The sequence below is a fragment of the Myodes glareolus genome, chromosome 5, assembly GCF_982192425.1.
Source record: "Myodes glareolus chromosome 5, mMyoGla1.1, whole genome shotgun sequence".
NCBI lineage: Eukaryota > Metazoa > Chordata > Mammalia > Rodentia > Cricetidae > Myodes > Myodes glareolus.
In genome coordinates, this window is record NC_142030.1 from 84363646 (window position 1) to 84376942 (window position 13297).

At 35.2% G+C, this 13297-nt stretch overlaps 1 protein-coding gene across 7 annotated transcripts in view; it reads left to right on the forward strand.

Moving 5' to 3' along the window:
• LOC125398368 (complement factor H-related protein 2-like) overlaps positions 1-11719 on the forward strand; it is a 73530-nt gene extending 61811 nt beyond the window's left edge. For 6 of the 7 annotated variants that reach the window (XM_087906457.1, XM_087906453.1, XM_087906454.1 and 3 more), the window contains 3 exons: positions 1087-1263; positions 7675-7857; positions 11287-11719. In XM_087906457.1, coding sequence (XP_087762583.1) covers positions 1087-1263; positions 7675-7857; positions 11287-11507 — 581 coding nt within the window. In that variant the 3' untranslated portion in view covers positions 11508-11719. The remainder of the gene's footprint in view (positions 1-1086; positions 1264-7674; positions 7858-11286) is intronic. The other variant, XM_087906456.1, reaches the window with a different exon arrangement.
• Positions 11720-13297: the final 1578 nt, after the last annotated feature.

Consider the following 13297-nt stretch of genomic DNA (forward strand, 5'->3'; position numbering starts at 1 on the left):
AGCACAGACACTGAGAGAAATGATTAATAAATGGGACCTCCTGAAACGGAGAAGTGTCTGTAAAGCAAAGGACATGGTCAATAAGACAAAGAGGCCATCTACAGAATAGGAAAAGATCTTCACCAACCACATATCAGATGGAGGACTGATCTCCAAAATATACAAAGAACACAAGAAATTGGTCATCAAAATAACAAATAATTCAATAAAAAAATGTGATGCAGATCTAAACAGAGAACTCTCAACAGGTGAATCTAAAATGGCTGACAGACACTTAAGAAAATGTTCAACCTCGTTAGTCATCAGAGAAATGCAAATCAAAACAACTCTCAAATATCCTAATAAAAGACATTTTACTTTTGCATATTCCAAAGCTTATTATATCTTTAGACTTGTTATCTATAATACATTGATCTTTTAGAGAATATGTGCTGCACACTCTGGCAAGACAGGTGTTTAAAAAAAGATAAGAAACAGAATAGCTAGGGTCAGTACAGCAGATAACATCATCACTTGTTGAAGAAACATCCAGAAATTAAAAAAAAAACAAGTCTATACAATATAGTCTTCCAAATGTGAACATGGAACACCTTTCTATATGTATGTCTTCAGTTTCTTTCATCCATGGTTTGTCTTCATTATAGCTTGATTACCTTCTCAGTTAAATTTATTATAGGTTTTGGAATTATATTTATTTTTTTAACTCTTATTCTCTTGATTTCCAACTAGTTTATTATTTTGGCATAGGACGTCCTTCTGTTTATGTGTTGCCTTCATTGGTTGAATAAAGAAACTGCTTTGGCCTCTTGATAGGGCAGAACTTAGGGAGGCAAAGTAAAAAAATAATACCATTTTATGAAGATGTCTTTCAGTTGGAAAATATTGAATTTGAAAAGTTATTTCAAAAGTAGAGACATGGTATTCTGTAGAGAACTCACACTGTAGACTACCGGGAGTTGGCAAGATTCAGAAACCTTATTCGTATAGCTTGCTTCAGGTGTGTCGGTCTTCTAACCATCCTTTAATACGCAATCTAATTTTTCTTAATTTCTCCCATAGTGTGAATTAATCTTTTTTCTTCTGAAGGGCTGTGTTTCTTTCCTTTTGTGGAAAATGGTGATTCTACATCTTCAGGACAAACACATTTACAAGGTGATGCTGTACAAGTCGTTTGCAATCAAGGCTACACCCTTCACAATAATCAGAGCAGCATTGCATGCACTGAAGAGGGCTGGTCCATTCCTCCCAAATGCATTTCCACCAGTAAGTACCACACTGTGCTCTCATTTCCTGCCATTGTCTATAGTGTTCAAAATCAAGCTTACTGTTATGGGTTAAAGGTCTTTCTCCTGACTTTTGACACAAGTCGTTTCTACTTGATTTACAGTTACATCTAAAGGGATATCCAAATATACTGGGTTTTGTGTCTCGTTCAAGTGGATATAATAAATAGAAATATCATAGGAGTACATTCTGAAGGCATACTGCTCAAAATAAAGTCAAACCATTCTCTGTCTGCAAAACCATGATTCATAGAAATCAAGACATGATTAAAGAGATAAAGACCTAAAATGAATTATAAATATAAACTGTAATGTGTACATTTTTAAATTCCAATAGACTTTAGGGAAAAGCTAATGAAAATGTTATCTTTTAAACTGATTTCTGTATTGTCAAGGGCCTCATGGCATTGTTAACAGCATTGTAAATCACATACTTTAGAAAATGAATGTTAGTGTCTTGCCACTGATCAAACATTTTATTTTTTATTAAAGGTTTAATATGGACATGCAAATGTAATGAAAACATTAGCAAAATATTCTTACACTTGAAGATAGGGTATTAGTTGATGCTCAGGATGACCTGAAACTCACTTATGTAGGCCAGCTTGTCCTTGAACTCAATGAAGATCATTTTGTATTAGCCTAAAGAATGCTGGGATATCAGACAAGAGCCACCATTCTTGCTGCAAATACCTTTCAAGTAACTCTTCATAATAATAAACTCTTCAAATAGTGCTGTGAGTTCAATAAAATAATACTAACTTTTGAAGTGCATTTGTCAAGCACAGCAAAGTTATCACCAGTGCAAATAATTATAACAAAAATATAGTCTATTTTCAGAAATTAAAGCCTGCATGTAGTTATAAATAAGTCTCTGGCTTTCCTCTTTAAATTGCTGAAGAATCTGAAAAGAAATGTTATTCTTTTAACAAGAGTTAAATGCCCACTTGCTTGATCTCAGCATTTTCTACTTAGACTTAATACTCCTCCAGTCTCACTTGTCCATTTACATGTCTTTGCAGCCAGTGGTTCAGTGTGAGGGGTCATCAGTGTTCAGATTCTGTTTCTTCTAGATTTTACAGTTTATTCTCAGCAAATGTTTAATACTGGTCTTCCCTGGAGCAAAACTAAAGAACAGATTTCAGGAATTTACCCCACATGAGTTCTTAGACAGCCCCTCTCATTGACTGGTAATCAGGATCTGTGATAAGGTTGCTGGCACTCCCACCAATGGAGCCTGCTGTAACTGTCCAGTTCACACTTCCTCCTCTAGTGGAGAGTTCTCCCCAAGCAAAACATTGTTACCATGTCAGTGTGTTGTAGCTCACTTTCCTTGGCACTGTTACATGTTTCTGTCTCCTACAAAGTTTCTATCTCTGATGATTTTCAAACCTGGTTCTAGGTTTCAGAATGGGATGCTAGCATGGGGTGTCTCCATTTATTCTTTTTATCTTTTTCTCTGATGATTATTTTTATTGTTAGATACAAAAAATATGTTAAGAGCTTTTGAAAAATTTTTGAATAATTAAATATACATAGACACTTTAAAATGTTCCATCAGTTTTAACAATACTTTTGGCCTTCCACTTTTTGTTCTGTTTTGTTTTTTTGTTTGTTTGTTTGTTTGCTTTTTCTGGTTTGTTAAGACAGTGTTTCTCTGTAGATTTGGAACCTGTCCTGGAATTCCCTCTGTAGATCAGGCTGGCCTCAAACTCATAGAGATCTGCCTGACTCTGCTTCTGCCTCCAGAGTACTGGGATTAAAGGTGTGTGCCACAACCACCCAACTGGTCCTCTAGTTTTTAAAACTACTCTTGCAATTATAACTTCCTAAACTACCATCTGGTTAAAAATTCTTTTGATATAACATAAAATATACTGAGGGGGAAAAATGTTTCAAAACAGTACAAAATCTAAATGTTCAAAGCCCTTGTGCTTTGAGTTTAAATCCCACATATGTTCAAAATGAACATGGGGGGCTGGAGATGAACCAGCACTTAAGAACACTGACTGCTCGTAGAGGACTGTATTTTCTGCTCCCATGTGTCAACTGACAGCCCTCTATATCTCCAATTCTGGATTTTCCAATGCCATCTTCTTACGTCTCAGGACACCATGGGTACAGGTGATGCGTGGATACACATTCAGAAGAACACTGCCACACATAAAAACAAAAATTAATGTAATAATTTTTAATATGGTTGTCATTTCTCAACCATTGCTGAAAAGAAAACAGTCATGTTTGATTGTATGAGATATGTTTATAAACATCAGTTGATAATATTTGTTAGAGAAAAACAAGAAAACTTTTTTTCCTAGTATTGAACTCTCACAAAATGGCATATCATTGCCTTGGTACAGTTGGATTTCTTTCTCTGACTACCATGACAAATCACTACAAATTTAGTGAAGTAAAACAGTATAATCTCTTCCATTATGACTTTGGAGACAAGAGATCCAAGGCATTGCCTCTTGGCTCCAGTCCAAGTGTTGGCCTCCGTAGTTTTTTTTTTTTTCTTATTTTCTCTAAGAGCAGTTCTATTCACCTGCCTTTTTAGTAGCAAGATTCTACTTATTCTGTCTGGTGAGGGTCATCTTCCTCCAATTTCAAACTCAGTAGTTTGTCATATCTGAACATTTTCCTCATGATCCTTACCTCTGCCATGGCATTGTCTTCTGCCATAGCAGATAGTAAAAATAACCACCTCTTTCAAGATCCTTAATTACAATTCTGAAGTTACATTGACTTATAAAGTCATATTTTTTTGGTTTGGGAGTTTAAAATATAGAATCGGGTGGGGATATCATTAAACCTACCAAAGTAATTAACAATAAAATAGCAAGCTTGTAATCATTTTATAAAAATTTTTAACTGAAAAAATTTATTTTTCATTCAATATACAAATTCCCTTTCCTCATCTTCTCCCAAATCCTCCCTATCTCCTATCTCCCCTCATTCTAACCCCATGACTCCTCTCCCTCTCTCTCTCTCTCTCTCTCTCTCTCTCTCTCTCTCTCTCTCTCTCTCTCTCTCAAGAAAACAAACAGGTATCTAAAAATATGAATAAGAGAAAATAAAAACAAAGTCAAGTAGGACAAAACAAACAAGCAAATAGAAGAAAAAAAGGCAAGGAAAAAGTGAAAGAAATACAGCTAGCCGTAGAAAAACTGCTGTGGATTCTCTTGTATGCTGTAAATATTTACTATTCTAATTGGTTTCCAAGCAGGAAGCATCTGCAGGGTGACCAGACTAAGAATGCTGGTAAGAACAGCACAGTCAGTAGTCAGTCAGACACCAAGGAAGCAATATGAGATGCTTAACTGAGAAAAGGTACCAAGCCATGTAGTGAAACATAGATAAGAATTATGGAATAATTTAGTATAAGAGCTAGTTAGCAATAAGCCTGAACTACCAGCTGAGCATTTATAATTAATAAAAGTTTCTGAGTGATTGTTTGGAAGTGGCTATGGGGTAAAAAGAGACAGAGAAACTTCTTTTACAAAAACACGCATTGTAAACACGTTGTAAGGAGGTCACTAGTTAGTTTTCACTTGCTCAGCCCAATAATAATCTCTCAGAAATAATCTCCATATTATTTGCAATACTATTTGGTCAATAGCTTAAGCCTATTTCTGGATAACTCTTCTATCTTAATTTAACCCGTTTCTAGTAATTTGTGTATTGCCATATGGCTGTGGCTTACGAGGTAAAGTTCCGTCTGACTCCATTGGCCTACATGGCTTCTCCCTGACTCTGCTGCCTGCTCTCTCCCAGCATTCAGTTTAGTTTTCTCCACCTAACTAAGTTCTGCTCTATTAACAGGCCAAGGCAGTTCTCTTTATTAGTTAACCAATCGTATTCACAGCATATGGAGGGTAATCCCACATCACATGCACAAAGAAAACTCATAAACACAAAACTGAAAACAATAATATGCAAAGGACTTGCAAGTTTTATTATTTTAAAGCTGTGAGAATGTCATTGAGTTCATTTTGTGCTAGCTATCTGCTACTAGGCATGAGATATGCCATTATCATTATTTGTATACTCAGCAAGACTACCTTGGAGAAAATTAAAATTTTTTTCTGTTGTGAGTTGTAATCAATGGGAGATAGATTTTGGGCTTGTGTCCACTTCTATCTAAAGGACTGGGGCCATATCTAGCTTTGTTGTAGGAGGCTGCTTATTTATTTCCCAGTCACTCTGACCTTAAATAACCACACAGAAATTTGTATAAATTGCAATACTGTTTGACCAATAGCTTAAGCATATTTTTGACTAGCTCTCAAATTTTAAATTAACCCATTTCTGATAATTTTATATTTTACCATGAGATACATGGCCTGCTGGCAAGATTCTGACTGGCAGTTCATGTCTTTCTCATCTGGTGGCTCCATAATTTCTACAGACTTTGCCTTCTTTCTCTGAGAATTCAATTTAGTTTTCCCGCCTAGATCCACTCTGATAAGACATTGGCCAAAAGCAGTTTCTTTATTCATTATCCAATAAAATCAGCACAAATACAGAAGGACTTCCCACACTATTTCCCCTTTTCTGTTTAAATAAAAAGGAAGGCTTTAACTTTAACATAGTAAAATTACATATAACAAAACAGGTATCAAACAAAATGTATAGTTACAATATTTATATCTACTGTATATTTTTTCATAACTAAGGAAAACTATTACTATAACTACCTATTCTTCAACTTCATCAAAGACCCCAGAAGAATATAATATTAGTTAGATAAACAGGAAGTACAGGAACTTCCAAAGCTCTTGTCTCATTGTCATGAATAGTTTAAGTTCTTAAAACATTTTAAATGCAATAATCTGTAGTCTTTGAAAGATTTGCCTATTTAACTGAAATATATCTCGATATATCTAGAAAACCTAACAAGACTACAAGCTTGACTATTATAGATGGTTATCGATTAACCTATATTTCTTAATTATACTTTACATTTTTAAATGAGCTGCACAAACACAATACCTTAATCAGGAACAAAAATATACATATAACAAAATTGGCCTTAAATTTTTATCAATAAACTCTGATCTATACCAATGCAAATCTCTATAACATAGCACCCTTTAAATGTAAACAAACATTTATGAGTAATCATTTAAGGTATTTGGGCATAGTTCTATCCAAACTGCTTCCTGCTTTTTGTTGTGTGAAATAATTTTGGGGGAGTTCACAATAATATTTCAGGTGGTCTTGGTCCATCAAGCCACATTACTCTTAAAGAAATTCATAGGCTCTCATCTTCTGTGAAAACAAAAGACGAACCTCTTTTCCAAAGCAACAAATCTTTAGACCCAAATTTCAGAATCAAGATACCTTTAAAATATCTATGTTAGTTTAGTTGAGCATCCTATACACTGAAATGTCTTGCTTTACTTAGCTCCTTCACAGTCAAAAATTTAAAAAAATACAATAATATATGGAATCCAGACTCTGTGTATATTTAATCTTTATGTGACTTATTTTTCTTATTGTATTATTTTTTCTACAAGGTTAATATTTATTTTGTTATCTGTACTCCTTTAATCTAAGCTGAGGCAGTAGGCTTTGGTTTTAAAAAATGAAAGAATAGCAATTGGTTCTGATTTTATAATCTCGGGGGAAAAATGCTATATCTTGTTCAGTGTAAGGAAATTGATTTAAAGGGAATGAAAGCAAAAGAAGTAACTTTGCTTTACTGTTAAGCCAATCCTGCACCATACACTTGTCATCTCAATGTGATGATGAGTGTTGGTTGTCAGCAGGAATTACCCAGTCAACAAGCATCTGGATATATCTCTGAGCATCTACTAGACTAAGATAACTAGATTGGGGTAGCTGCATGGGAAGGAACACCCTGCACCGGTAAACATTGCTCCACGTGCTAGAACCTCTAACTCATAAAAGGAGACAGTAAGCTGAGTAACAACAGTAACCTCTCTCTGCTTCCTGACTACAAACACAGTCTGACCAGCTGCTTTGTGTTCTCACCACTATGACTTTCAGAGCATAATGACTGGTCCCTCCAATTGTGAGTCAAAGCCAAAGAGCAAAAAAAAAAAATTCCCTTTGTAAGTTCCCTTTGTCAGGTGTTTTGTCATAGCTACAATATCAGTTACTAATACATTCTGTGCTGCTCATTTAAGGTGGGTTTCCACTTAACTATTTTTTATTTTCTTTCACTGTTTTTCTTCTCAAAAGTACTCCATAAATAAATATAACATGTATTTTCTCTGTTTATATAATTAAACTTTCTTCAAGCAATAATTTCTGTAACCACAAACTACTAAAACCTTGATATTATGTTTAATCTGTTCTTTCATTGGTTCTGTTTGAGCCTGTACTTTGGCTTGATCTCTCAAACATTCAAATATTGTGTTCTTAGGTTCAAAAGGGAAATGTGGGCCTCCTCCATCTATTGACAATGGAGACATCACCTCCTTCACCTTATCAGAATACCCACCATTATCATCAGTCGAATATCAATGCAAGTTATTCAATAAAATGCAGGGCAACAAAAAAATAACATGTAGAAATGGAGAATGGTCAGAGCCACCAAAATGTTTAAGTAAGTAACTCATTTTCATAAGATCATGGGAAAGTCAGTTTCATAATTGGGATATTTTTATCTTTACAATAATACATTCATACATTATAATTATTGTTTCTCACATGCACAATTATCAAATATCAGCATGTAAAGAAAGCAAGATTATTAGATTTTTTATATAAAAATAGTTAACAAAATTACATGTTATTCATTATAGAAGTTAGCTCAATTGGGGAAATAACTAGGCTAGCCAAAAGATAAAACAATTATATTTTTATTTATTATAGCGTGAAAACACATGAAACAGGAATAAGAAGTCCAAGCTCAGCTGTTGCTGCAAGGAAACCACACAGAGAGAGGGCACCTGGGCCACATGCCATTTTTTGGGGGTCCCAGAAAACCACACCCTAACTTGGTCCCACCTCTTACAGATAATTGATTGGTAAAGATTCCCCATCAATTCATTATTGAGTTTTGATTAACATATATTGATAGTCATGAATTTTCATGCCAGCTTATATTTCCATACCTGTGTACATTTTGCTGTGACTAAATCCAGCATCTCTCATACACCCTCCCCTTCCCTTAAATATACCATCTGATTCGATTAATCACTGCCAGGAAGTCAGGAGCAATCTGTTTTTCTTTCCACTGTGTAAGAAAGATCACAAAGAACTTTTCTTCCTGTGTTTGTCTTATTTCACTTAATGTCCCTCCACCTCTGTTAGCTCACCCTCCCACTCATACCACTCAAACTCTACTATTGCTACATATTCAGGAGAACTTTTCTTTTTTTTAATTTTCACTGTAAAAGAGAATACAAGAAACCTATCATCCTCTCTTTGTCTCATTTCACTTATTGTCCTGCACAGTCATTTTCTCACTCAAATAATATAAAATTATCTATGATGTCTGAAAAATATTCCATCATATGGATATATGACACTGTCTTTATGCATTCATTAATTGATGGTAATCAAGATGGTTTCCCATCTGAGCCATTTTCAGCACATTCATCCTGAAATATCTCAAAGGGACTTTTAAGAGAATGTTTGCACCTATATTTGCTTCTTCCTCACACTCACTTTATGTATCTTCTTCTATGGTGGGATTTATATGTTCTCAATGTTTGATATTGGCAGCTATTTTTTTCATTTTTAAGTGCTGCTCTTACCAGAGAATATTATATTATGGAAACTATGTTAGAGATGCACTCCTTCAGTTTTTTATTTTCTTTAGGCATTTTTTGGTTGGCTGCTTATTTTCTAGTTTGAATCAGACTTACTGTATTAAATTCTTTTCTTCCTTAATTTTATGAACTTTATTACAAATAACTTTCAAAAATACCATCATGCATCAAAGCAAACAAGATTAAAAGATGATACATATCAATGACCTTCTCAGTAGGTAGAATTGCCATTTTTAGTGGTCAGAATTTTGCTGCTATTGACATTTTCAGTCCTATTTGTATATAAGTTGTACAGCTTCTAATTTCAAATTCTTCTGTCTCAATCTGTTGCAAACCACATGTTGTTTATAATTTTTCGATTCATTTTCCCATTACCTTCCTTATTTCCTTTAAGAATTTTTTAAAAAATGGTTCTTTTCAACTTCAACATTTCCTCTGACCTTTTATCAATGTCAGTACATTTAGAGTTTATTACTGAAGAAATATGAACCTTTGAAAGAGTCTTGATAGTCTTAGTAGATTTAATGTTTAAAAACTATCAAAAGATTCATGATTTGGTAATCATGATTCATAGTTATCATTTTTTGACTGAATGATGAATATTATGAGGTCAATTATGACTTGTCTTTCTAACCACAGTAACTTTAACTATGGTAATCTCACTGATCATTAGATATGAATATCATAAGCATGCCAAAGTCAAAATTCTGTATTTTGACCCAATACCTAAATCAAAACAAACAGCATGAAAATCTTTTTTTTTGAAAGTAATTTTATTAAATTATAAAGAGTTTCCATTTACGCCCCTCCTCCCAACGCCCTCCCACTCCCCCCCTCCCTCTTCTCCTCCCTCTTTGTCCCCAAGGGCAGTCAGGGTCTCCTGCCCTGTGAGAAGTCCAAGTACCTCCCCCCTCCCTCCAGGTCCAGGAAGGTGAGCATCCAAACAGACTGGATCCCAAAAATCCAGTATATGCAGAGGAAACCAGTCCCAGTATCATTGTCAATGGCTTCTCAGTAAGACTGCAGGCCAGCCACATTCAGAAAATCCGGCCACATTCAGAGAATCTGGTTGGATCACATGCTCGTTCAGTCACGGTCCATCTGGCCTTGGTAAACTCTCATTAGATCCGACCCCTTGTATCAGTGGGTGATAGTATCCCTCGCAGTCCTTTGTCATTTTCTTCCTTCCATTTGGATCTTGGGGGGCTCAGTTCCGTGCTCCAACGCGGGCCTCCATCTGTATCGTCATCCAACGCCAGATGAGGGATCTATGGTGATAAGCAAAATATTCATCAGTATGGTCACGGGCCAAGGCCGGTTCAGGCACCCCCTCCTCTGTCCAGAGAACAATCTGGGGATCTCTCCTTGGACCTGGGATCCCATATATAATCAAGTTTCCTGTAAACTCTAATATGACTCCCTTAGTTGAAATATATTCTTCCCTGATCCCACATTCATCCTTCCTCCCTTCCCCCCATCCCGGTCAACAGAGCTTTCTCCATTCCTCCCCTACTCCCTTCTCTCTAACCCTCTCCCCTTCCAACAACCCTCCCACCCCCCCATGCACCCAAGGTTACCTGGGACTCTTGACTATTTCCTACCTCCTGGCGGATAGCTAAAAAATCTTCATAAGGTTCGTCTTCTTATTTAGCTTCTCTAGGATCACGAATAATAGGCTCAAAGACCTTTAACTATGGTTAGAATCCACTTATGAGTGAATACATACCATATTCCTCTTTTTGGGTCTGGCTTACCTCACTCAGTAAAGCGTTTTCTATGTCCATCCATTTGCATGCAAAATTCAAGATGTCATTATTTTTTACCGCTGAGTAAAACTCTAATGTGTATATGTTCCACACCTTCTTTAACCATTCTTCTATTGAGGGGCACCTAGGCTGTTTCCAGGTTCTGGCTATTACAAATAGTGCTGCTATGAACATAGTGGAACAAATGCTTTTGTAGTATGTTTGGGCATCTCTAGGGTATATTCCCAAGAGAGGAATTGCTGGGTCCTGAGGGAGGTTACAGCATGAAAATCTTGATATACAAGTGTCTTATTTCATTGATGTTAGGAAACTTTGATATTGAAAACTAATTTCATATTAAACATATATTTTGATATCATTTAGTTACAAGTATTTTCTAATTCTCTATGTTGGTGTTATACAGGTTTTTCAAATAAAGGAATAATGCCTGAAAGCTGAGTTTCTGTAGGTTTATGAATTACTTAATAATATTTTGGTATTTTTTTCTTTCAGATGCATGTATAACATCAGAAGAAATTATGGGAAAAAACAATATAAGTCTCAAATGGAGAGAAAATGGAAAGCTTTATGTCTTATCAGGGGAATATGTAGAATTTATATGTAATAGTGGATATCAAAGGGCAAAAGCATCACCTCCATTTCGTACACTGTGCATTGATGGTCACATTGATTATCCCAGTTGTTCAAAAAGAAGTCCTTGGTTTAGTGGATGAATGAACTTTTATTAAGAAATATGCATGCATATTACTAATACAGTTTCAATTTATGTTTGAAGTATTGTTTAACTCATTTCTTCTCATAAGTATAAACTTGACTAATTTGAAGCCTGACATATGATTGTTACAAATGCAAAAGAGTGCATTCGAAATACCTAAACCAGAAAGTGGTATGTCCTAGCACAATAAACAATGACAAGAAAATGCAATTACTTCAGTGTCTGTTCTCCACTTTTCAGTTTTCAAATTTTCTTCAGTACTTTGAAGTTAATTCTCTGATTGACAGTTAACTGAACCTATATTGTCTCAGTCTCCAAATTAGTATTATTTCACAAATATATAACAACCAAACTATCATACTTAGCATTAATAATTAATATAAATAATGCTACATAATATTTTATGCTAATAAACAAATCTAAAAGTATTTTTATTAATTTCCGAGCATATTAATTTCTCAATTTAAATGTTCAATAATTACATAAAGAAATTAAAATTAACTGGGTATATAATTCAATAACTATCAAAATGCCAATATTAAAAACTATAATTATTCTGAACAGGCAATAAGCACATAGATACTTGTACACAAAGTAATAGAAAAGAAAATTAACAATAAATACAATAAAATTTATTTAAAAACTATATTACTCTTTAGAGGTAATAGTGTTAAGGGTTTCTATTTGATATCTTTAAAGACAATTTCTGGTTTACAGTATCAAACATGACTTGTGTGCCTTATGACAGTGAAAAAGTGATATATATTCAGCAACTAATGCTACAGTCTTATATTTTTATTACTGGGCTATAAATATGTAACATGATTCTGTAAAAATGAGTGGCAGTAACTCACCATAGCTCCTGTTTGACCAGTGAAAACAAGCAACATTTCAAAAGCCCTGTGTTGCTAACTCTGATTAATAAATCATTAGTATGTAAAATGAATTTTAAATATTGTTATTCAGTGTACCATGGCTAGTAAGGATGTAACTCTTGCATAAACTGAGGAATATAGATGTCTATCTTTATTTTTCTATATCTCTACTATTAATACAATCAGTTTAAAACCATAACAGTAAGTTACTTAGGACAAGAATTTCAAAAAGGTTTACTAATACCTAGGAGAACTATAAAGATGTCAGTGATGATTTTAATATCAAATAGCAGTTCATTGATTTATGGTTTAGAATATTCTTTTTTATAAACTTAATATTAATTTATAAAAATTTCCACTTCCGCCCCTCCTCCCAGTATCCTCCCACGCCCCCCACTCCCTCTCCTCCTCCCTCTCCAGTCCTAAGAGCAGTCAAGGTTTCCTGCCCTGTGGGAAGTTCAAGTTCCTCCCCCCTCCCTCCAGGTCTAGGAAGGTGAGCATCCAAACAGACTAGGATCCCAAAAAGCCAGAACATGCAGACGAAACAAGTCCCAGTGCCACTATCAATGGCTTCTCAGTCAGCCCCCATGTAGGCCACATTCAGAGAATTCGGTTTGATCACATGCTTGTTCAGTCCCAGACCAGCTAGCCTTGGTGAACTCTCATTAGATCAGTCCCCTTGTATCAGTGGGTGAATGCACCCCTCACGGTCCTGACTTCTTTGTTCATGTTCTCCCTCCTTCTGCTCCTCATTTGGACCTTGGGGGCTCAGTCCAGTGCTCCAATGTGGGTCTCTGTCTCTATCTCCATCCATCGTTGGATGAAGGTTCCCTCTGATCCTGTCTTCTTTGCTCACGTTCTCCCTCCTTCTGCTTCTCATTTGGACCTAGGGAGTTAAGTCCAGTGTTCCAAT